We start from the raw sequence: 26703 nt of genomic DNA on the forward strand, positions 1-26703 counted from the left end.
TACATACAGTGGGGCAAAAAAGTATTTAGTCAGCCACCATTGTGCAAGTTCTCCCACTTAAAAAGATGAGAGAGGCCTGTCATTTTCATCATAGTTATACATCAACTATGAGAGACAAAATTAGGGGGAAAAATCCAGAAAATCACATTGTCTGATTTTTAAAGAATTTATTTGCAAATTATGAGGAAAATAAGTATTTGGTCAATAACAAAAGTTCATCTCAATACTTTGTTATATACCCTTTGTTGGCAATGACAGAGGTCAAACGTTTTCTGTAAGTCTTCACAAGGTTACCACACACTGTTGCTGGTGTGTTGGCCCATTACTCCACGCAAGATCTCACCCCGTAGGATCATTTTTTTTTTAAAGAGCGGTGAGCAAAAATCCCAGAACCACACGGGGGGACTTAGTGAATGACCTGCAGAGAGCTGGGACCAAAGTAACAAAGGCTACCATCAGTAACACACTACGCCGCCAGGGACTCAAATCCTGTAGTGCCAGACGTGTCCCCCTGCTTAAGCCAGTAGATGTCCAGGCCCGTCTGAGGTTTGCTAGAGAGCATTTGGATGATCCAGAAGAGGATTGGGAGAATGTCATATGGTCAGATGAAACCAAAATAGAACTTTTTGGTAGAAACTCAACTTCTCGTGTTTGGAGGAGAAAGAATGCTGAGTTGCAACCAAAGAACACCATACCTACTGTGAAGCATGGGGGTGGAAACATAATGCTTTGGGGCTGTTTTTCTGCAAAGGGACCAGGACGACTGATCCGTGTAAAGGGAATAATGAATGGGGCCATGTATCGTGAGATTTTTGAGTGAAAACCTCCTTCCATCAGCAAGGGCATTGAAGATGAAACGTGGCTAGGTCTTTCAGCATGACCATGATCCCAAACACACCGCCCGGGCAACGAAGGAGTGGCTTCGTAAGAAGCATTTCAAGGTCCTGGAGTGGCCTAGCCAGTCTCCAGATCTCAACCCCATAGAAAATCTTTGGAGGGAGTTGAAAGTCTGTGTTGCCCAGCGGCAGCCCCGAAACATCACTGCTCTAGAGGAGATCTGCATGGAGGAATGGGCCAACATACCAGCAACAGTGTGCGGTAACCTTGTGAAGACTTACAGAAAACGTTTGACCTCTGTCATTGCCAACAAGGGTATATAACAAAGTATTGAGATGAACTTTTGTTATTGACCAAATACTTATTTTCCTCATAATTTGCAAATAAATTCTTTAAAAATCAGACAATGTGATTTTCTGGATTTTTCCCCCTAATTTTGTCTCTCATAGTTGATGTATAACTATGATGAAAATTACAGGCCTCTCTCATCTTTTTAAGTGGGAGAACTTGCACAATGGTGGCTGACTAAATACTTTTTTGCCCCACTGTACATACATACATGGTATTGTGTTTTAGATCATTTTTATCGTTGATTAGTCACCTTTACAACGAGGTACAGCTTGTAAGGATCGAGCATTCATGGATTGAGCAACACAGCTAAACGTGTGGGTAGCGCCCCCCAAAATTTGCCAAAATTCCCCAATATGCTTGTGTTGGTAATCACTCTTTTTTTGAGCGACCTGCCAGCACACACGTGCTGGCGAGTGTGTGCCAGTCACAAGTGAGTGACTGGCACCTGAACATGGGTCTTGCAACTTTGTCGAGTTTGCTCCAAGCAGCAACACTGCCCCCATGGAAAAGATGCCACGTTTGTCCCTTCAGGATAAGACCCATGGTGCAACAGGGCAAGTGAAAGCTGGAGTTCTGTTATACAGAGTAGCAGCATTATTTGGTGTCAGTCCTGTTACCATTTACACACTTAGGACCAAGTTCTGTGAGACTGGTGAAGTCAAAGGAAGACAACAACCCAAGACCCCTTGCTAAGCTTCACTGAGGAACCATAGGTTTTCTTCCAGAGATTTACAAGCACTATTTGCACAACGGAACCAAAGACACATGTCAAAGTTGCAGGACCCATGCTCAGGTGCCAGTCACACACCTGCCTGCAAATGGTTGCAGGGCTTACACCAAATAATGCATACTGTGCAAAACGGATCACTTGCCCTATTGCACAGGCCTTATCCTGAAGGGACAAACGTGGCATCTTTCCATGGGGGCAGTGTTGATGCTTGGAGCATATACACACACACACACACACACACACACACCAAAGTTGCAGAACCCATGTTCAGGTGCCTGTCACACACCTGCGAGGTCGCTCAAAAGTGATTACCAACAGAAGCATATAGGGAAAATGGCACATTTTTTGGGGGCGCTACCCAAACGTTTAGCTGTGTTCCTCATTCTAAGATTGCCCGATCCTTACAAGCTGTACCTCGTTGTAAAGGTGACTACTCAACGATAAAAAATGATATAAAACACAATGCCAATTGGTATTATTGAAGGGGAGAAATAATTGACCGAAGTCACGTTTATTTATATCCTTGACGTTTATGTAACTTAACGTTTTTGGACTAAAGTCCAACCGTTAATTCATGTTCCATTCTGACTATGTAGGCTTTGCTAACGTGTTGCCAAATCATTTAAGGAGCATTGTAGCGAGGTACTGTTACTGTAGTAGCTCATACAAATCAATTAACCATTTAACCACCCCCTTTGTCAAGTGGTGAAAATAGTTCACAACAAACAAAATAAATGGGGTTATGTATATGTAATGTCCTTCAGGGGGTCCCTGGAACAAAATGTTTTCAGGTGGGAGTCTGCGGCCAAATACATATACATATTTTTGTTGTTCGGTTGCTATATCAGTGGTGCTCCAACTTTTTCCATGTCAAGGACCCCCAAAAATGATATGTATTTGGCCGCCGACCCCCCATCTCAAAATATGTTGTTTCTTTTTGTAAAAGTACAAAAGTATTGATATTAAAATGTACTTAAAGTACCAATGCGTCGCGATACAACGCATTGTGAGCTTGTAGATCGGCCATTTTCAAATGTCCGAAATGTATTTACCACAGCTAATGTCTGCTTTGTATTAATAATCAAAATCTTCAAAGTAACTAAAGTTTTCAAATATTTGTAGTGGAGTAAAAGTATAATATTTGCCTCCGAGATGTAGTGGAGTAGAAGTAAAAGTACTGAAAAATGGAAATACTCTGGAGATGTGTTACCCTGATGTTCTGAAGGTTCCAGCAGGTCTCTTTGATGTTGACAGTGGGGTCGAAGGTCACCCAGCAGCGCCTGAAGAACCTCCTGTCAGGCTGAGGGTCAGAGAGCGCCACCCGCAGGAACCCCGGGTACCTACGACACAACTACACACACACACACACACACACACACACACACACACACACACACACACACACACACACACACACACACACACACACACACACACACACACACACACACACACACACACGGTTAGCATCTAATTTGCCTAAATGTGCATTAAAACCGTAACAAATAACAATAGATCAAGAACAAACTATATATACACATTCCACACATCTTATTATTGATTTGTCTTGATGTTTTCATGACTATAAGGTCAAACTAAAGTACTTTTCAGTAAGCTCTCAATGTCTTTCTTTGTTTGTATTCCATTTGTAACTTTCCATGTGCTACAGAGGCTGAGAAGAACTCATGTTTTATTGAACGTTGACAGTTCTGTAGTGTTTCAGAAAACTCTGAGGTTTTTAGAATCATCCTCAGGTCTAAATGGCTCCATCACATATCTTTGGAGTACCACTGCCCTCTCCTGGCGCTATTGGTGTACTGCTGCTATTGTAATCTCATGACTGGAACTCTGTCAGTACAGCTCAGTCTATGAACCATGTGAAAAGCCCCCCCACCCCCCCCTCATTATGTTTAGGTAGTATCATTGTAAACCTATGTTCCTGATGCTCTACATATACAACCAACCAGTTGAAGAAATCACAGAGTGAGGCTTTAATGAAACATCCAGAGCGTTTTATATGAAGATGTTTCTGAATCTTCTTCATTTAAGAACATCTTATGTCTAGCTCTGTCACAATTAATACATCATCGTCTAATGGCAATTATTTGAGATAATCGTCATAATCGTTTCCATGTTGAAAGATTTTCACACATTTTGAAATATTAAAAATAGCAGAAGTAGCTGATCTACAAGCTTACAACGCGTCACGAAGTGACGCGTTGTAAGCTTGTAGATCAGCTACTTCTGCTATTTTTACATGAATACAAATATTCAATAAATCAATAATTTCTTTGTATATTTCAGTTATTTGTCATGTCTGTCCTGTGCGATGTTTGATTATGAAGTCTATGGTGGCAGGAACATATAGATTACCAAGCATATGTTTGTGTATTATTGTGCACACATTGTGTATTTGTTGGTTATCTCATTGAAGCTCTCCCATGCTACTCTGACTCTGTCAGCTATGTGTATTTGTGTATCTATGTTTGTGTCTCTCTTATCTTTAGTACACACCTTATATATATGACCATTTAGAATAGCATCTCTGCTACAGTGTGGACTATAAGAACTGTGTTAGATGGGTGCTTGGGAGGGGCTGCAGTACAGGAGCAGGCCACTAGGCCTGTTTCTGTATGATCTCTATGCTGTTGCTCTGCTGAATCTTCCTAAATAAATGACCAACACTTCACCTGACTGGGATATTAATATTTCCATAATAAGTCTAAAAGGCTTCATATGTTCCAGTGTTCAACGCCAAACACACAATTAAATCACAATTATTGGAGTGACAATTAATGGTCAACTTAAATTTGTAATGGTGACACAGCCCTGTGCATGTCAGACGCTGGTTGGACATTCACTTCAGCACAGATGTGTTACAGATGTGTTACAGATGTGTTACAGGTGTGTTACAGATGTGTTACAGATGTGTGAATACTAACAGCAGTGATCTCGTCCTTGGAGACTTCAGGACAGATGTTCCTCATGAACAGGGAGGTGGTGAGGTGCAGAGGTCTGGGTTTGGGAGGTCCCTCCTTCTCTCTCTCCTTCCCTCGCTCCTTCCCTCGTTCCTTACGGCGCTCCGCCCCGTCTGAGAGACACGCACGCACACACACACACACACACACACACAAAACGTTAAAAATGTCTGTCCTTTTATCTCTCAGACACACCAGAGATTCTGTGCATTCAATAGATCAGAGTTCTTGAGATAATACACAGAACAGTTACACACAGAACAGATACACACAGAACAGTTACACAGATGTCTACATAATAGGCTGATATGGGCTGATCCTAGGACTGTGTGTTGTTGCTGTTGCTTGTTCTGTGTTTTATCTTTACCCGGTGTATTAGTTTTTAGATTTTCTGTGCAGCACTTTGTAAACGTTGAGTTGTAAAATGTGCTACAGTACAGTGGGTACGGAAAGTATTCAGACCCCCTTACATTTTTCACTATTTGTCATATTGCAGCCATTTGCTAAAATCATTTAAGTTCTTTTTTTTTTCCTCAGTCATGCACACACAGCACCCCATATTGACAAAAAAAACACAGAATTGTAGAAGTGTTTGCAGATTTATTAAAAAAGAAAAACTGAAATATCACATGGCCATAAGTATTCAGACCCTTTGCTGTGACACTCGTATATTTAACTGAGATGCTGTCCATTTCTTCTGATCATCCTTGAGATGGTTCTACACCTTCATTGGAATCCAGCTATGTTTAATTATATTGATTGGACTTGTTTGGGAAAGGCAAAAACCTGTCTATATAAGACCGTACAGCTCACAGTGCATGTCAGAGCAAATGAGAATCATGAGATCGAAGGAACTGCCCGAAGAGCTCAGAGACAGAATTGTGGCAAGGCACAGATCTGGCCAAGGTTACAAAATAATTTCCGCTGCACAGTGGCCTCCATAATCCTTAAATGGAAGACGTTTGGGACAACCAGGACTCTTCCTAGAACTGGCCGTCCGGCCAAACTGAGCAATCGGGGGAGAAGAGCCTTGGTGAGAGCGGTAAAGAAGAACCGAAAGATCACTGTGGCTGAGCTCCAGAGATGCTTTGCGGAGATGGGAGAAAGTTCTAGAAAGTCAACCATAACTGCAGCCCTCCACCAGTCGGGGCTTTATGGCAGAGTGGCCTGACGGAAGCCTCTCCTCAATGCAAGACACATGAAAGCCTACATAGAGTTTGCCAAAAAACACATGAAGGACTCCCAGAGTATGAGAAATAAGACTCTCTGGTCTGGTGAGACCAATATAGAACTTTTTGGCCTTAATTCTAAGCGGGCTTTCATGTGTCTTGCATTGAGGAGAGGCTTCCGTCGGGCCACTCTGCCATAAAGCCCCGACTGGTGGAGGGCTGCAGTGATGGTTGACTTTCTAGAACTTTCTCCCATCTCCCCACTGCATCTCTGGAGCTCAGCCACAGTGATCTTTCGGTTCTTCTTTATCGCTCTCACCAAGGGTCTTCTCCCCCGATTGCTCAGTTTGGCCGGACGGCCAGTTCTAGGAAGAGTCCTGGTTGTCCCAAACGTCTTCCATTTAAGGATTATGGAGGCCACTGTGCTCTTAGGAACCTTAAGTGCAGCGGAAATTATTTTGTAACCTTGGCCAGATCTGTGCCTTGCCACAATTCTGTCTCTGAGCTCTTCGGGCAGTTCCTTCGATCTCATGATTCTCATTTGCTCTGAGAGCTGTACGGTCTTATATAGACAGGTTTTTACCTTTCCCAAACAAGTCCAATCAATATAATTAAACATAGCTGGATTCCAATGAAGGTGTAGAACCATCTCAAGGATGATCAGAAGAAATGGACAGCATCTACGAGTGTCACAGCAAAGGGTCTGAATACTTATGGCCATGTGATATTTCAGTTTTTCTTTTTTAATAAATCTGCAAACATTTCTACAATTCTGTGTTTTTTTGTCAATATGGGGTGCTGTGTGTACATGAATGAGGGAAAAAAATGAACTTAAATGATTTTAGCAAATGGCTGCAATATGACAAATAGTGAAAAATTTAAGGGGGTCTGAATACTTTCCGTACCCACTGTATATAAATAAAGTGGATTGGATTTAGACGCTCAGACCCAAAACGTATAATATTTTGTTATCGTTGGATGAGATTTTGTCCACAATTCCATCCATGCTGTATTGATGTTGGTTCAATGGGAGAGATGACAGGCAAACGCTGATCAAAATGACATTTAATTAAGTAATGCAGATGTTTTATGGACCCTTAGGGTCCATTTGGCTTTATGTTACTCTCTCAAGAGTTATAGATCTATAAGGGTCCATTTGGTTACTCTTTGGTTATCTGTCCATCATTTAGCTGGGGACCACCTGGAACCCCCTCAAGGACCACTGGTTGAGAAACACTGATACACAGTATGGACAAACAAAAAGACACAGACAGACAGACAGACAGACAGACAGACAGACAGACAGACAGACAGACAGACAGACAGACAGAGAGACAGACAGAGAGACAGAGAGACAGACAGAGAGACAGACAGAGAGACAGACAGACAGACAGAGAGACAGACAGAGATACAGACAGACAGACAGACAGACAGACAGACAGACAGACAGGTGATGTTTGATTGACATACCGTCCTCTCCTTCATCCTCCTCTTCCTCCTTCTCTCCATCAGAGTGGGAGGAGTCAGAGTCGGTGCCACTCCCCTCTCCGCTGTCGGCCGACACGCTGCGCTTCCTCTTCCTGTCCTGAGAGGAAGGGGAGGGGCTTAAACGTGTGTTTTCTGTTCCAACAGCATGTTTTAGCAGATCTATACGATGGGCAACTGGCGGCCCGGGGGCCACATGCGGCCCCCACCTTCACTTAAAGGTAGGGTAAGTGATATTTTTTGGTTAAAACAAAAAGTATTGTGTTAAAAGGTTAAAGCACTATATTCTGATAGTAATCATTGCTATAGAGTGTTTGTTCAGTAACAGGAGTCTCCCCGTCTCTCCAGCTCTTTAATAAAGAGAAAATACATTTTTCGGTAGGTGTCAAAATCTCAGCCAATCAGGAGAAAGTACCCATTTTTAAGCTTCATTTGTATAGTGTTCCAGTTCCAATTTTGTCTGCTCATTTCTTAGTGTCATCACTTCCAATTTCACTTGTTTAATCTGTATCCTGATTGAGTTCTCTATCCTGGTTGGATAAAATTGGAAATGAAACTGAAACGAAAATGCATTTTCTGTTTAATAAAGAGCTGGAGAGACAAGGAGACTCCTTTTACTGAACAAACACTCTATAGCAATGAGTACTATCACAATATAGAGCTATTTAACACTTATTTTAACCAATGCAAATCACTTACCCTACCTTTAATGCGGCCCACAGGTTAATATCAGAATAGTGATATATTATTGATTTCAGCTGTTATGATTCTAAACATGCAAACATGACCCGCTTTAATTACTTCTAGTAGTAGCTACTAGTAGCTCAATGACCAGTATTAACATTCTATTGTCTTTTTTTATGTCCAATGTATTTGTATTTAAGTTCATTAAGTTAACATAAGACAAGACATAAGCCGGAATGTAGACGGCATCCGGGAGCAGTTTGGGTTGGCGCCCCAGTCTGTGTCTTCCGTGAGGAAGAAGCCCAACAAATCCACGTTGAGGCCTTTAGGAGGACCATTCAAGCAAGACGCAAAGGGAGCCTGCAGTACCACCGCGGGCCAAGACACCATCACACCAGAATGAAATGTTTGGAGCAGGGGAGTCTGGTGCAACGCTCAGGTCCTGGACCTGGTGAGACGGAGGAGGAGCCCGGCCAGGAGGCCGTCCACAGAGCCTAGTCCCTCCACGTACCAGAGCCTCTCCTCTCCCCCATTCCTGGCAGAGTAGTTTTGGACAAGCGTATTGAGTGGCCCTGTCTTTCCCTATTTAGGACTGACCGTGGGTAGCTACCTGGGACGTAAGTCGGGGCTTGATCAACCCTGGCTGGGTCACCTGGGCGAGGGTGTATGTTGCGAGACCCGAAACATCCTATGACTCCAGGCTACAACACTGATGATACGTCCCAGGTGCATCCATGTGATGTTTTTTCGTTATAAGTATAACTAAATGCATTTGAAATGAAATAAAAATGTAACTTTCTAATTAAAAAATAGCATAATAAAAAAATATGGATTCCAATTAAAAAATAGTCGATCTACAAGCTCAAAACGTGTTGCAGTGCGACGCGTTTTGAGCTTGTAGATCGACTATTTTTGCTACTTTTGTGTGACATAGAATGGCATCATCCCTAATACAATACAATTCTTCTTCTTTAATCTTTTCCCGCCTTTTTAAACTGGTTTACTCCAGTATGGAGCCAGGTAGGTTACCAGCACACTTACTTTCTTTCTCTTCTTCTCTCCTCCTTTCGCCTCCCCTTCTTCTTCTTCTCCTTCTTCTCCCTCCTCTCCTTCTTCTTTCTTCTCCTCCCCTTCCTCTCCTTCCTCGCCCTCCTCTCCTTCCTCTCCCTCCTCCTCCTCCTCTGCTTTCTCCTCTCCGTTCTCCTTCACCTCCTCTGCGTTCTCAGGCTGGAAGCACACGGTACCATGACATCACCAACACAGTACTTTTTTAATTTTTTTTATGCCACGATTTTTGTAACCCATATTTTTGTCACCCAGTGCCAATTGCCTATGTAATCCTGGGCGCTACTCTCCCTCTGCCAGCCTAGGGAGAGCCCAAGCTGAAGCTCATGCCTCCTTCAATGCATGAGGAGCAAGCAGGCCGCTTCTTATCACCTGACAGGGGGGAGTTTCCCTGGTTGGACGTAACGCGTGTTAGACGTAGCGCGTGGAAGGAACACGTTATTCCAACCAGTTCCTTTCCCCTCCATCAGGCGCCCCGGCTGACCAGGGGGGGGGGGGGCAGTATAGTGACCAGGATTACAGCATGTTTTTGTGAGGGTACCTACCCTAGGAGACACGGGGAGAACATGCAAACTCCACACAGAGTAGACCCTTTCGCCAACCCCACCTAGGGTATGGGCACCGATGACGCGGATGAGAGAACACGCCCCCAGCGCCCCCCGGCGGGAGTGGAACCCAGGACCTTCTAGCTGTGAGGCGACAGCGCTACCGACTAAGCCACCGTGCCCCCCCCCCCCCCCCTGTCAACATTACAGTCATGTAGGCCTATTACCCGTGACAGAGGGCTGCACGTTGATGAGAGATAGCCTGTGCTAGTGCGCTCAGCACAGGTTTGGAGCGTCGGGTTTATATCCTCAACCCAGCTGTACATAACTCCACATAGGACACGCTACTGTTAGTTTGGAGACCTCACTGTCCATGAAAAGATTACAGCGGCGCGGCCGCACCAGTCCCCACTCCCGAAAATGCTCTCGCATAAGCGCTCGTATATTTTGAAGATAGCAGATCTACAAGCTCACAAAGCTTGTAGATCTGCCATTTTCAAATAGCCAGTGCAGCCAGATCTGCAATCTTATCTGAATGACTGTTAAAGTAGTTTGTTTAAATGAGTTTATAAAATGTTATGTTTTCACAGGGATTATTTATTAGTGTGTTGGGTACATGTGTCCAGATGCCTGTCAGACGGTCAGATAATGCTGCTCCGCAGGTCTAGGATGGAACAAACGGGTTTAGCCAAAGTCAACGACTGCCTCTCAGACCTGTCGTGAGATCTGCGTGGGTCGTACGCTAAAGTCAGAGTCAGGATATGTTGATAAATGCCGAAAGTTGTGGTGATCCCGTACGCCCATTAATACAGTGGTTCTCAAACTTTTTCATGTCAAGGACCCCCAAATTGACACTTATTAGCCCGCGGACCCCCATTTGAAAAGATAAGCCAGGGACCCCCATAAGAGAAGATTTTTACGGCTCTATAGCAGTGATTCTCAACCACTTTTCAACCACAAGGACCCCCAGTTTGACATGCATTAGGGCTACGGACCCCCATGTAATGACATTTCTATCTCTGGGACCCCAATTCATATTGTAAAATCAATGTTAATGTAACTCTGAGAGTGTACAAATGGGGTCCATTTGGTTCCTGTCCATCATTTAGCTGGGTACCCCCTGGGACCCCCTCAAGTACCCCTGGGAGTCCCCGGACCCCACTTTGAGAACCAACGTGTTAATACACCGTGTTGATAAATGAGGACCAAAGAACTCTAACATGAACACAGTACCTTATCATCAGTGTTTGGTACATAGACAGTACCTTATCGTCAGTGTTTGGTACACAGACAGCACCTTGTCATCAGCGTTTGGTACATAGACAAGACAGTACCTTGTCGTCAGTGTTTGGTACATAGACAGTAACTTGTCATCAGTGTTTGGTACATAGACAGTACCTTATCATCAGTGTTTGGTACATAGACAGTACCTTGTCATCAGTGTTTGGTACATAGACAGTACCTTATCGTCAGTGTTTGGTACATAGACAGTACCTTGTCATCAGTGTTTGGTACATAGACAGTACCTTGTCATCAGTGTTTGGTACATAGACAGTACCTTATCATCAGTGTTTGGTACATAGACAGTACCTTGTCATCAGTGTTTGGTACATAGACAGTACCTTATCGTCAGTGTTTGGTACATAGACAGTACCTTGTCATCAGTGTTTGGTACATAGACAGTACCTTGTCGTCAGTGTTTGGTACATAGACAGTACCTTATCGTCAGTGTTTGGTACATAGACAGTACCTTGTCATCAGTGTTTGGTACATAGACAGTACCTTGTCGTCAGTGTTTGGTACATAGACAGTAACTTGTCATCAGTGTTTGGTACATAGACAGTACCTTATCATCAGTGTTTGGTACATAGACAGTACCTTGTCATCAGTGTTTGGTACATAGACAGTACCTTATCATCAGTGTTTGGTACATAGACAGTACCTTGTCATCAGTGTTTGGTACATAGACAGTACCTTATCATCAGTGTTTGGTACATAGACAGTACCTTGTCGTCAGTGTTTGGTACATAGACAGTACCTTATCGTCAGTGTTTGGTACATAGACGGTACCTTGTCATCAGTGTCAGCCTTCCCAGCAGCCTCTCCGGTCTCCGGCTCTTCGGTCTTGTCGTCTCCGGCGCTCCCCCCAGTGGGGGGAGGACCGCCGGCAGGAGGCGGACCGCTCCCAGAGGGACCCTCCCCCGCTGTGGCGCCCCGCCCATCCCCCCCGCCCGCCACTACGGAGGCCGAGGGAACCTCCAACACCTGGAGGTCATGATCTGTACCGCCCTCCATCTTTATGACCGCTACACACAGAGAGAGAGAGAGACAGAGAGAGAGAGACATACAGACACAGAGAGAGAGAGACACAGAGAGAGAGAGACAGATAGACACACAGAGAGAGAGACACAGAGAGAGAGAGACATACAGACACAGAGAGAGAGAGACAGACAGAGACAGAGAGACATACAGAGAGAGAGAGACAGACACACAGACATAGACACACACAGAGAGAGAGAGAGACAGACAGAGAGACATAGACACAGAGAGACATAGACACACACAGAGAGAGAGAGAGAGAGAGACAGACACACCGAGAGAGAGACAGACAGAGAGACATAGACACAGAGAGACATAGACACACACAGAGAGAGAGAGAGAGACAGACAGAGAGAGAGAGAGACAGACAGAGAGACAGACACAGAGAGACATAGACACACAGAGAGAGAGAGAGAGAGATAGACAGACAGACAGACAGACAGACAGACAGACAGAGAGACACAGAGAGAGAGATAGACAGAGAGAGAGACAGACACACCGAGAGAGAGATAGACAGAGAGACACACAGAGAGAGAGAGAGAGAGAGACAGACAGACAGACAGACAGACAGACAGACAGAGAGACACACAGAGAGAGAGAGAGATAGACAGACAGACAGAGAGACAGAGACACAGAGAGACAGATAGAGGCAGAGACAGAGAAAGAGAGAGATAGAGAGAGAGAGAGAGAGGGACATAGACAGATAGAGAGAGAAAGAGACAGACAGACAAACAAAAGTCAATATTATTCAAAAATGCTCCAACACTTTTCGAGATTCTCCAAAAATAGCAGATGTACAGGCTTGTAGATCTGCTATTTTTAAATAGCTATGGTAACAGATTTAGCTGTGGACCCCATGGAACCCCTCCAAAGACCCCTGGGGGTCCCCAGACCTAATTATCATAAGATTTTAGTCTAGACTAAATGTACAGTTGATGTTGTTGACTACAAAGTATTGTGGCGGCGGGTCATTTACACAAAAAACCACTGTATGGAAATTCTTCCAAAAAATGAAGTCAATGTGTGAATGAACCAATCAACTGTCTAGGATGGAACTACAGCAATTACATTAATATAAATAAATACATCTCTGTACTATACCTGCATCCATCAGTTTGATGATCTTGGGGGCGTGTTCCATGTTGAGTGACAGGTCATCCAGCCAACCGTTCTCCAACAGGAAGAGGAAGACGGACAGCCTGGTCTTGAGGGCGGCCAGAGACTCCGCCTTCTTCGTTGTGATGTCATCGGGGTGGTACTTAGAACGAAACCTGAGAGAGACATAGAATAATGCATGTACTATGAGAGAGAGACATAGAATAATGTATATACTATGAGAGAGAGAGAGTGAGTGTGTACGTGCGTGTGTGTTCGATTCCGGGCCTTCCCCTGTGTTAGTGTGGAAGTGTCCTTGAGCAAGACACTGAAACCCCCAACTGCTCACAAAGAGCAGGTTGGTGCCTTACATGGTTTCTAGGGGTTTTAGGGGGAAATTAAAGTGCAGTACGAGGTTAGGATTTTTGTGCTAAAATAGTTATTTTGCAGATCTTGGTTCTATAGTGTCTTACCTATGACAGATTGATGGGCTTAAAACATTTCCGACCCCCACCCCCTTTCTGGTGGGGGTCACCTATTTTGGAACCTCCCAGAACAGTACAGCAGCTAGTTTTCATAATGTAAAGTTGTTTTAAAACATTCAGAGTTGATTTCTTACACTTTTTAAGTAGCCAGAATAATCTTTTCTGACTTGTGGTTGGGGTCTTTCCTCACCTGGGACACCGTGGACTGACCCCTGTGCCTATCTCAGTACTCATTACATTCCTTGCTCTGCTCCTTCTCCAGAACAACGTTAAATTAGATCATAATAATTGAAGCACAAAAGGTTTTTGTAGCAGGGCTCTGAAAACTAAAATGAATAGTTACATTTATTTTCATTTCAAATAGTTGTGTTCCTATGATGTCTTTTGGTTGATTTGTATTCATATGGTGTTTTAGAACAATTTTGTCTTGGTTGCCCAAAGTTGCAGTTTTTTTGACGCCTCGTACTGCACTATAACTCCACTCACTTTCAGTTCAGCAGAGGTGCGTGTGTGTGTGTGTGTGTGTGTGTGTGTGTGTGTGTGTGTGTGTGTGTGTGTGTGTGTGTGTGTGTGTGTGTGTGTGTCCTGGGCATGACGTTAAACTTCCCCGTTGTAACTACCATCCGTCCGCTGTCGGAATAGCAATGGATGGACTTCCAGGCCCATGAGAACAACTACAGAGAGCTCTTTAACACCAAGCAGCAGTGCAAGACTAAGAACTTTGTTTCCTCTGGTGATCCAGCCTATAGGACATCATACCCACGGACTGGTTGTTGGAGGGTTTCGCACAACTTGGGATGCCCAAAGAGCAGGCAGAAAGGCTGGTTAAAGTATTGTGCCGTCCCTCTGCTGCCATGTATGGTGGAGCCGCCACTACTTGGAGTGCTGAGTGACATGTGTGTTGTATCATGAGGACGTATGCATGAGTTTGTGAATGTAACCTCTAGCTGCACCTAAAATATGTGTGTCCCTGTATGCTTTCCCTGTGTGTGGACATAAATACATTGTTAACTCATTCACTGCCTGAATTATTTCTGGCCGCGTTTGCCCACTGCCAAGATTTTTCATTGAAAAAAAAAAGTACTCAGGAGCCGAGATACAGAATTTTTAAGTTTAAAGTTAACAAGGAAGTGGATGGGAGTCTAGATCTTCAAAAAAATCATATCTCCTTGGTCTTTGGGTCAAATAAAAAAAATATATATATATTTTTTAAAGTCGTTTTAGTCGTTCTAGGCAGGCATGGCTTATGGGACAGAAGTCGTTTTAGACGTTCTAGGCAGGGAATGAGTTAAACTGTGTGTGTCCAGCCGACGCTCGTTAGTTATAATGATGTGTTTCTGCATCAAATAGAACTACACCTAATCGAACATACCATCAAAGTCAAGAATGTTTACCAGTGACTCTCTGGTATTGTATGATCGTTAGTTTGAGCTGTTGGAAATAACTAGGCTACGCTTGGTTGTCTAAGTCCAGATAACAACAATATGGCTGTTATTAAAATAGATAAAACTGAATTGGAATCATTTCTAAATGAGAATTGATTTTTTTATCGAACGTGACCCCATGAATCGGAGCTTCAGCTATCATAAGATTCACAGCCCTAATGGTTTCCTCTGCCTTCTGTATGTGTGCATGTGTGTGTGACTAGTACCATTCGTGTTCCTTGTGTGTTAGGAAGAAGTCCTGCAGTTGTTGTCTCCTGAAGTCCAGTTTGTACTGGTTGTACCTCTTCACTGCCTCCGTCTCATCCACACTGTCCTCCAGGTTCAACAGGAACTCCTGCACACACACACACACACACACACACACACACACACACACACACACACACACACACACACACACACACACACACACACACACACACACACACACACACACACACACACACACACACACACACACACACACACGTCAGTTAAATGTAGGGATGAGCCCAGTAACTTACAGTAAACAAGGTTAACACATACATAGAATACAGAGAGACAGTGTAGTGTCTCAGTAAACTATAGGATACCAGGTAAACTATGAAGATAGCATCAGTCTAAACTATAAACTATAAACTATCAATATAATAATCTGCACTTTATAAACTACAGAATACCAGGTAAACAATGAATAATGAATCTAAATGACATTTTAACATTGTGGTCAAGGAAAATAATCACACCTAAGTAACAAAAACATGAGAACAAATGACCAGGATAGTATGTCTGCACGGTCCTCATATCTATGATGGAGAGCTACACGGGCCGAGGCGTTTATGAGACAGAGAGAGTTTACTATAACTATAATATTATGTACTAGGCATGTAACCATTCACTCAACCCACCATACAATTGGAATTACAATACTAGGTTCACCATACAATTTTTCACGGTTTTCTTAACACAAAAATATTTTCCAGACAAATGACCGAAAAATCTATTTTTTTGTATTATTTCTTTTACACAAATCCAGTATTTTCTTCTCTTTTTTTGTTTTGTTTCACAATACTGTGTTTTCTCTCATCCTCTTTTCAATGTTTTTGTAACTTTTGAATAAATATTTGAAGTTTTTCAGAAAACTTAGGTCAGGATGTAGAAGGTGTTTTTAGAATAGACCTCAGGTCTACATTGGTTAAAAAGATCCTGTATTTTCTTCTCATTTTTACGTGTCCTCTGCTTTTTGCATCGTCATAATTGAATGGGTTTAACACCAGTTTGAGTGGATTGTAATGGATTGACGATGACTCGTTACATGCATATCATTATGTACAGTACTGATGATTTATAATGCTGTGAGTGGGTACCTTGAAACTCCTCATGGTGGGAGGTCCCGCCGGGGGCATGTCTGGATCAGACATACCTAGTCTAGAGAGACAGACAGACAGACAGACAGACAGGCAGACAGACAGTTGTGTGGCGATCAGCCAAATGAACAGACATTAAACATATTAAACAGTATCTATGACTTTCTTTAACCCATTAAAACCACGGGAATGTTACATTTCAGCGTTGGCCGTTCAAAAACAGCAGATCTACAAGCTCGAGCTTGTAGATCTGCTGTTTTTGAACATCTTTGAAAAATCTTGAAAGTGTTTGAAAGATTTTGAATAGATCAGATCTACAAGCTTAGCAAGATTAGCAGATCTACAAGCTCACAGCCTGCGAGCTTGTGCATCTGCTATTTTTTTATTTTAACACAAATATTCTCTTCTGGGGGGTACCGTGGCACAAGGAAATGGGGGGGGGGGGTCCGCGGTCAAATACACATCATTTTAAAGGGGTCCTCGGCAATGTGTAGAATGTGCCTCAGGTTCTAATGGGTTAAAATGACTCACCAGTTTTTCTCTTGGCGTTTTCCTTTGACTATAAAGAGGGTGGAGGAGGGTTTCTAACTGACTGTTTTACACAACCACACACACACACTCACACATATTTATACACACACACTCTGGTTCGGGGGGGAAGAGGACTTTTTCTTTTCTCTTTTGGAATGACATGAACGTTTGGGTCAAAGGTCAAAGGCACCCGTTGTGTTTTACAGTCAGGCCTGGAAAACATGACATGAGTTTTGAGTTCATCTTTTCATTTGAAATGAATTACTGGACATTGTTTCACTGTTTGATAGATGATCCAACTGCTGTTCACTGTCATTAGAGAGAGAGAGAGCGAGAGAGAGAGATAGAGATAAGAGAGAGAGAGTGAGAGATAGAGAGCGATAGAGAGCGAGACAGGAGCGTGACAGATAGAGCGAGAGAGAGAGCGACAGAGAGAGAGCAAGAGAGAGAGAGCGAGAGATACAGTTGTGATCATAAGTTTACATACATGGCAGTTTAGACTTTCCAATAGTTTTTCAGTGATTAGAGGTTGATTAGAGCAAATACTTCTGTGTCACACAAAGACATCACAACGTTTATTACATTTTTTATGGGTTTTCTGAAAATGTGACCAAATCTGCTGGGTTAAAAATATACATAGCACAATGCTAATATTTGGTTGCATGTCCCTTGGCCATTTTCACCCCGATTAGCCGCTATTGATCATCCACAAGCTTCCACAAGGCAAGCGTCTGGTTGAGTCTGTGACCACTCCTCTGGACAGTATTGGTGCATCAGTTATCATTAGTTGATCAACATGTGTCGTCTTTCTGACATGGACTTGTTTCTTCAGCGCTGTCACCATGTTCTCACTGGGGTTAGGTCAGGACTTTGTGCAGGCCGTTCTAAAACCTTAATTGGAGCCTGATTCAGTCGTCCCTTTACCACTGTTGAGACACAAACTTATGGCTGATTTGACATTTTCCTGCAGAATGTTGAGGTAATCCTCCTTCATTATTCCATGTACTCTCTGTAAAGCATTGTCAGAGAAACAGGCCCAGAGCAGAACACTACCATCACCATGCGTGAGTAGGGTTAGGGTAGGTGTGGTGTTCTTGGGGTTGAAGGCCTCAGCCTCTCGCCTCCAAACATATTTCTGGTCATTGTGGCCAAACATCTAAATGTTTGATCAGCCACAAACTCCAGTCGAGCCTTAAGGTGCTGCTTCTGGAGCAAAGGGCTTCTTTCTCACATGGCAGCCTGTCAGCCCATGGTGATTATGTTATGTAAAACATGCTCGACTGTGGACACTGACACCTGTGTTCCAGCAGCTTCTAATGCATTGCAGATCTGCTTTTAGCACCGGCTTCGAATGCTATCAATGCATTGAATGGGAGATTATCACGTTTTATCAGACCATTGAATGGGCGAGTAAGCGATACACGGACCTACCCGCGATTTGTCAGACCATTCATTGGGCGTAATCAGGAGCTACTGACCTACTTTGGAGGCGGAGCAGTCCCCACAACAATATTTACCATTCTGTGCCTATCGGTACATAACTCCAACAGCGCTGAGTAGGCTCAGACGAACGTCGCACAGTTCAGGACGGCAACTCGGTCGCTTTAGCTCCCTCGGTGGTCCTTCGCGGGGCTCCAGTTCGCCTGAGACTGCGCGCCTCCGTCATGGTCCCAAACCAAAACAACCAAAACCGAAACTGAACTATTTAAGTCATCTCCGTTGGTAGGTCAGTATGTCTTGATAACACCCAATGAATGGTCTGATAAATCGCGGGTAGGTAAGTAGGTCGCCTACTTCGCCCATTCAATGGTCTAATAAAAGGTGATAATGTCCCATTCAATGCATTGATAGCATCCGAATCAGGTGGCTTTTAGCTGGTTCTGGGTTTACTCTTGACCAATGTTCTCTCAGCAGTAGTATGGCTTGCACACTTTCTTCCTGATGGTGTCAGTGACACAGCTGTGTGCATATGCACTTTATACTTACAAACTATTGCTGCACACACAGGTGCTATTTGATTGACACAACTTTCTGCACTGCCAAGGGACATGTAACCAAATATTAGCATGGCTGTATGTATATTTTTGACCCAGCAGATTTGGTCACATTTTCTGTAACCCCATAATAAATTCATGAAAATAAAATTAAAGTTGTGATTTATTTGTGTGACACATAAGTCTTTGCTCTAATCCATTGGTTCTCAAAGTGGGGTACGGGGACCCCCAGGGGTACTTGAGGCGGTTCCAGGGGGTCCCCAGCTAAATGATGGATAGGAACCAAATGGACCCTTATGGTTCTGTAACTCTGAGAGTGTACAAATGGAACCAAATGGACCCGTTAGGGTCCATTTGGTTCCATTTGTACACTCTCAGAGTTAAATTAACATTGATTTTATAATATAAATTGGGGTCCCAGAGGTATAAATGCCATTAAATGGGGGTCCGTAGCCTAATGCATGTCAAACTGGGGGTCCTTGAAGTTAAAATGGTTGAGAATCACTGCTAGAGAGCCGTAAAAATCTTCCCTTATGGGGGGTCCCTGGCTTATCTTTTCAAATGGGGGTCCGCGGGCTAATAAGTGTCAATTTGGGGGTCCTTGACATGAAAAGGTTTGAGAACCACTGGTCTAATCAACCTCTAATCACAGAGAAATAAGAGTTGTAGAAATGATTGGAAAGTCAAAACTGCCATGACCTACATGTTCTTTATACATGTATGTAAACTAATGATCACGAGCGAGAGAGAGAGAGAGAGAGAGAGAGAGAGAGAGAGAGAGAGCAGGATGGATAGATAGATATAGTGAGATAGAGAGAGCAAGATAGAGCGAGAGAGTGATCGAGAGAGATAGATAGAGAGAGAGAGAGAGAGAGATATAGAGAGTGTGTGTGTATCTTACCTGCCCTGCAGTGGGTGAGCGGCGTGGTGGGGGTGCGGGGGGTGGTGGGGCATGTCGGGGTGCCAGCCCCCCTGCATGCCCCCCCCTCCCCCGCCGGGACCCCCCACCCCGAACGGCGGCATGCCCCCGCCCCCTCCCCCGTACGGCATGTCGTAACCCCCTCTGTAGGGCTCTCCTCTGTGGCCCTCGTCCCTGAGGAGAGAGAGAGAGAGAGAACCAGTTCAGACCAGAGGAACCAGTGCATCATCACACCGCTATGAGCTTGTAGATCTGCTATTTATTTTTAATCGTGAACATTTTTTGCAAATCTTTGAATATATAAACTGCCCATAAAAAGTTCGGAAACTTTAACTTCGGTTGATTAGATCTCCCCTTTAATAATACCAATTGGTATTGTATTTTATATCATTTTTAACGTAGATTAGTCACCTTTATCGGACATTCGTGGAATGAGCAACACAGATAAACCTGTGGGTAGCGCCTCCAAATATGTTTCCGTTGGTAGTCACTCTCGTTTTGAGCGACCTGCCAGCACACACCTCTCAGCAGGGGTGTGCTGGCAGGTCGCTCAAAACGAGAGCGATTACCAGCCAAATGAACAGACATTGACTGACACCTGAACATGGGTCTTGCAACTGTGTTGAGGTTGTGCTGATGCTCCAAGCAGTAACACTGCCACCATGGAAAGATGCCACGTTTGGGCCGTTCAAGATAAAGCCTGTGCAATAGGGCAAGTGAAGCTGGTGTTCCGTAACACAGATTACGCATTATTTGGTGTGTCAGCCCTGGTACCATTTGCAGGCAGGTGTGTGCCAGTCACAGGTGTGTGTCAGTCACAGGTGTGTGTCAGTCACAGGTGTGTGTCAGTCACAGGTGTGTGTCAGTCACAGGTGTGTGCCAGTCACAGGTGTGTGTCAGTCACAGGTGTGTGTCAGTCACAGGTGTGTGTCAGTCACAGGTGTGTGCCAGTCACAGGTGTGTGTCAGTCACAGGTGTGTGCCAGTCACAGGTGTGTGTCAGTCACAGGTGTGTGCCAGTCACAGGTGTGTGTCAGTCACAGGTGTGTGTCAGTCACAGGTGTGTGTCAGTCACAGGTGTGTGCCAGTCACAGGTGTGTGCCAGTCACAGGTGTGTGCCAGTCACAGGTGTGTGTCAGTCACAGGTGTGTGTCAGTCACAGGTGTGTGTCAGTCACAGGTGTGTGTCAGTCACAGGTGTGTGTCAGTCACAGGTGTGTGTCAGTCACAGGTGTGTGTCAGTCACAGGTGTGTGTCAGTCACACACCTGCCTGCAAGGTTGACATGTTGTCATCTGACGTTCATATTGACAGAGACCTAGCCACAGTGTTTGTGTTCCATGCTCCCTTCAGAAAGTCTCGCAAGATGAGATTTCACCCGTGATTTCATCAAAGTCAGCTTGTAAACACTACGGTGGCCCATTTGAGACAAAAACACTGTGGTGAGGTTTCTGTCATTATTGAACTTCAGATATCAACAAAAGAATACACATAAAATCGCGATCAAAATGTGCAATCTAGAGCACGGACCGTAAGCTCTGGTTTTTAGCTGCGGTGGACTCTGGATGGAGTTATGACATGTTTCTACTGTACCACTAGTCCTAGGATAAGATATTATATATATAAAAGGTAAGAAAATTCTCCTCCTCACAGGAATCACTTGAGGATTGTTTGTACCAGATTAAAGGCCTTTGCAGACAGGGTGAGATTTTTCGCACAGAAACAAACGGACAATATCATGTTTTAAATGAACACATGGTTCTCTGTGACCTCATGCACACCGGCTCACAATTTACCGTGCAGCGATGCGAGGCGGCGATGCGTTTTTTCTTCCAATCAAACCCAGTTCGTTTTGTGCGTCTTTTCGCATGTGGTAAAAACTGATTGACTAATCACACCCTGTCTGAAAAGGCCTTAAATGTCGTCTTCATTGTTGCAACAATTAATATAATCATTCAGTTCAGAACAGCTCAACAATACTTAGTGTGGAGACAGACGCTGTCTGACACGACATTTATACAGCCTCTCTGTCTCGTTGTGATCATGTCCCACAATGAGTCTTACCAGTGAGTCTGTCCTCATGGTATATGTATAGATAACAGTCTCTTACCAGTCTCTCCTCATGGTAGATATATAGATATGTAGATAACAGTCTCTTACCAGTCTCTTCTCATGGTATATGTATAGATAACAGTCTCTTCTCATGGTAGATAATAGATAACAGTCTCTTACCAGTCTCTCCTCATGCGTTTGTGTTGAGGGCTGATGTGTCTGGGAGGAGAGAACCTCTCTCTACGACCTCTGTCATAATCCCTCCTCCTGTCTCTGCCTCTGTCCCACTCCCTGTACACACACACACACACACACACACACACACACACACACACACACAGGATTACAGTTCTTCTACAATGTATTTCTGTTATTTGATACAACGACACAGTAACTGCAAATTAAACTGCATTTGAATGTCAACAATAGAAGTATATAGATATGTACACAGCAACATATCGTATTGTTTGACTTTCTATCTAATCGTTCTGCAATGAAAATAATCAGTATCAAATCATTTTGCAATGTGAGTAGTCTACTTGTGTTGTATTTAGACATTAAGAAGAAAAAACAAAGAGGGATTTAATTACTGTTCCATTACATATCACTACACTTGGTCTATAGATAAATGTGTGTAATCTCTGTGTTCATGTCAAAGTGTGGGTTTGTCCATAATGAGTTCAAATACAATGTCCATGTATTTGCATTATTTATCCTAAAATAATTGTACAAAGCTCTGTAGTGGTGAGGTGGTGAGGCCCGGTTCTCCTCAGTGGCTGGAGCAACTGATCTGAATTTACACACAGAATTTGACCATCAGCATGCATGTGCACGGAACAGCGAAGCCCGTTTTCCATTTCACCAAATGTAAGTTGTTTATTAGCGTTCTTGTGTAAAACAATGTCGCCATGGTTACGGCTGCTCAGCTGTGGGATGGCCCCGCGAGCTATAGGACGAACTGCCTCTGAAACCTGCACTCTCCACACAGATTTCATTTATTTGCTAAATAGTTACTGTATGGATTTTAAATCATTGAATCGTATCGTCATGAATGAACCCATATCCTCCATGTATCGTATCGGCAACCATGTATCATGATGCGTATCGTATCGCTGTTAAAATGTTCGTTAAAATGTTCTTTACACCCCTACAGTCTAGCATCAGGGTCTAGAGCTCTCTACAGGGTTAACAACACAGCAGAGCTCAAAAGCTGTATGTGTGTGTGTGTGTGCGTGCGTGCGTGTGACTGTGTGTGTGTGTGTGTGAGTGTGCGTACCTCTCAGGCCAGTCCTCTCTCCTCCTCTCCTCTCGTTCTCTCGACCGCTCCATCTCGCTCCTCTCTCTCCTGAACTTGTCCCGCCTCCTCCTGTCAAACTCATCGTCGCTGTCCCCCATTGGCCTGAAAACACAGGGTGACGAGCGTTAGCACCGCCCCTCCTGAGTACCACTGACCAATCACAATCAGCCAAACCACAAAAAAAGACCTGAATGTAGTTTATGTGAAGTTAAACATTTATGATTGAAAACATTATCCACAACATTATCCAAAAAATCGTGAAAATGTGTGCAAATCTTGGAATATATATATATGTTTCTAAAGCGAACATTTGTCAAATATTTAGTTCCAGGGACCCACAGAAGCAAAGATTTGAGTTACAAATGTCCGCTTAAATTTTCATGATTTAAAAAAAAATAGCAGATCTACAAGCTCATAGCTATGAGCTTGTAGATCACAAAAGACGGCCACAAAAAAACATCCCGTGTACCAAAACAAACCAAAATACAGAGAGAGAGTTTCTGCAGGTAAACACACCACCTATTTTATCCAATCAGGAGAGAGAAAGCATTCATCAGTACTGTTGTTGTTTTGCTCATTATTAATATTCTAATTTACAATTTCACTTGTTGGTTCTCAAAGTGGGGTCCGGGGACCCCCAGGGGTCCTTGAGGGGGTTCCAGGGGGTCCCCAGCTAAATTTGTGAAAATAGAATCACAATAGTTTTAACCTTTTATACTTTGGCTATTCAAAAATAGGAGATCTACAAGCTCATAGCTCTCTATGAGCTTGTAGATCTGTTATTTTTGATACATCTTGAAGATTTGTGCAAATCTTTGAACATATTTCATTTAAAATTAACATTTTGACACAAATCTTTGAATATATTTATTTTAAAGCGAACATTTTAAACACAAATCTTTGCTTCTGGGGGGGTCCCTGGCACAACATATTTTCAGATGGGGGTCCCCGGCCAAATACATATCAATTTGGGGGTCCCTGGCATGAAAGAGTTTGAGAAGCACTGCTTTATCCTTCATGAGTTCTCTACACTGATTGGATAAAAGTTATCCATAGAATACGACTCTCGTAGATGTATTTTATTTTCAAAGTGGGGTCCGGTGACCCCCAGGGGTACTTGAGGGAGTTCCAGGGGGTCCCCAGCTAAATGATGGATAGTTAGGAACCAAATGGACCCTTGTGGGTCTGTAACTCTGAGTGTACAAATGGAACCAAATTTGGTTCCATTTGTACACTCAGAGTTACATTAATATTGATTTTACAATATGAATTGGGGTCCCAGAGATAGAAATGACATTAAATGGGGGTCCGTAGCCTAATGCATGTCAAACTGGGGGTCCTTGAAATTAAAATGGTTGAGAATCACTGCTAGAGTCGTAAAAATCTTCTCTTATGGGGGTCCCTGATGTATATCTTTTCAAATGGGGGTCCGTGGGCTAATAAGTGTCAATTTGGGGGTCCTTGACATGACAAAGTTTGAGAACCACTGCTTTATGATGTACAAATGCAACAATAAAGTGAATTATTATATTATTAACTACAAAAAGCATACATTATAAACAGATAAATGATGTATAATTCTATGTTATAAAACCCAGCAGCACATACAGTCATAAAGTAATGAACACGTTCATGTATTTACTCATTATTACAATCCTATATGATTACTGTGAAATTTTCACAGAAATCTGCATAATGAGTACTTTTACCTTCACTACTCTTGAGTATATTTCGATGCCCAAAATGTAATATAATGAAAGGTAATAATCCAGTAATTAGTATTTGTAACAGAGTATCTCTATATTGTGGTATTGGTAGCCTACTCATTTAACTGAAGTAGCGTTAATAATAAACCAGAGTAATCAGAGTAAAGTACCAGCAGTACAAGTCGTGGAAATGGGACATTCTGCACAAAGAGTACTTTTACCGTTGAATACAAGGACGTTTACCATGAGATAATACTCTCTACATTGTGATACTTACTCTTCAGTACTCAGTAATAATAAAGTAATAGAGTATTTGTTGTATCAGAGGAACAATAACTAAGGCTAGCTGTGTGGCTAACTGGTTAGCATCAGAGCTAGCTAAGCCAGCATGCTAGGCTATTAGCAGCTAACAGGCTAACAGACAGACAGAGAGCCATTAGGGAGCTGTGTGATGATGCTAACAGGCTAATGCTAGCGGTGTGTGGTGTGTAGTTTATACCTACATGTTAGTGTGTTTTATATATGAGTGTTTATTCATGTTTACCTGAGCTGTAGATGAACTACAGAAAGGTGTGTAGTTTGTAGTTTTAATCACAGATTCAGTAGAATGATGAATCCCGCCGCGGCGCGAGCTGCTGCAAGAACCTTTAGGGAAACCGATGTTGCCAGATTGTGTGAGAGAAACAAGGAACCACGGTCTATGAAAACCTTTACAGTCTATGATGAAAACAAGCCCCTAAGAAGCGAGCACCACATGAACGTCGGATATTTGAAAATAGCAGATCTACAAGCTCACAACCTGTCACGATGCGATGCGTTGTGAGCTTGTAGATCTGCTATTTTCAACAACAAAAAAACTTGGAAAATGAGTGGAAAATGTTTGGAGACATTTTAACAACACAAATCTGGTACGGGGGGGTCCTTGGTACAACATATTTTCAGATGGGGGTCCGCGGATAAACACAAATATTAATTTGGTGGTCCTTGACATGTATATGTTTAAGAGCCACTGGTTTAAACAACATTAGTAAAAAGCCCAAATAAACAACTAGACTTTAGAAACAAGCTACTTTACAGAAAAATAAACTAGCCCAAAGTTTGCTTATAATAAGCGGACATGGCAACGCTCTTCCATGACCTTTCCTCTGGGAGGAGGCCACGAAACAAACGAGATGAAAGGAAACGAGCGCCTCCTGCAGGATGGAAGATGCAACTCCACTACTAGAAACCTTTTAAAGCAGGGAGGGACTCCTTTAACTGTTGGGGGGGGGGAGGGGGGGGGGGGGGGGACCTCAATGGAAACAAGCCAATGGATTTTTTTGGGGTTTTAAACCCTCTTAACAGACCTTGTATTGAACTGTACTTTAACTGTGCTTTTGTTTGCAAACTGCTAATAAAGGAATCAATCAAACTCTGTTCAGAGATAAATAGCATTCCATTTTGCTATGGTTTTGGGTTGTTTTTATTTAATTGTCTCCCATTGTGTCAAATAGCTTTGTTTTGTTATATATATATTTCTGTCTGCTGGATGGGCTTGTGTTTGTCCCAGGACCACCATATGAGGACATCTCTGTTTCTCTAGGGGTTTCCTGTTCTTATGGACTGTTTCAACATCTCTTTCCTTTAAGTGGTTATACAATTTCAATGTTCTTTTTTTTTTTACTTTGATAATT

The 26703-nt window shown here is 43.2% G+C and overlaps 1 protein-coding gene across 2 annotated transcripts in view; it reads right to left on the bottom strand.

Moving 5' to 3' along the window:
- The window catches only part of LOC311034810 (serrate RNA effector molecule homolog B-like), a 37357-nt gene extending 11665 nt beyond the window's left edge, over positions 1-25692 (bottom strand). Inside the window, exons 1-12 of one of the 2 annotated variants that reach the window (XM_084042823.1) lie at positions 25575-25692; positions 23304-23426; positions 22208-22318; positions 19961-20152; positions 16535-16595; positions 15395-15522; positions 13265-13434; positions 11915-12150; positions 9276-9461; positions 7536-7650; positions 4861-5009; positions 3129-3269 (exon numbers count right to left, since the gene is read on the bottom strand). In XM_084042823.1, the coding sequence (XP_083898949.1) occupies positions 3129-3269; positions 4861-5009; positions 7536-7650; positions 9276-9461; positions 11915-12150; positions 13265-13434; positions 15395-15522; positions 16535-16595; positions 19961-20152; positions 22208-22318; positions 23304-23422 (1608 nt within the window). In that variant the 5' untranslated portion in view covers positions 23423-23426; positions 25575-25692. Of the gene's footprint in view, positions 1-3128; positions 3270-4860; positions 5010-7535; positions 7651-9275; positions 9462-11914; positions 12151-13264; positions 13435-15394; positions 15523-16534; positions 16596-17065; positions 19348-19960; positions 20153-22207; positions 22319-23303; positions 23427-25574 lie in introns of those variants that run through there. The other variant, XM_084042824.1, reaches the window with a different exon arrangement.
- Positions 25693-26703: the final 1011 nt, after the last annotated feature.

This window comes from Gymnoscopelus microlampas (assembly GCF_963454915.1).
Source record: "Gymnoscopelus microlampas genome assembly, chromosome: 19".
Taxonomy (NCBI): domain Eukaryota; kingdom Metazoa; phylum Chordata; class Actinopteri; order Myctophiformes; family Myctophidae; genus Gymnoscopelus; species Gymnoscopelus microlampas.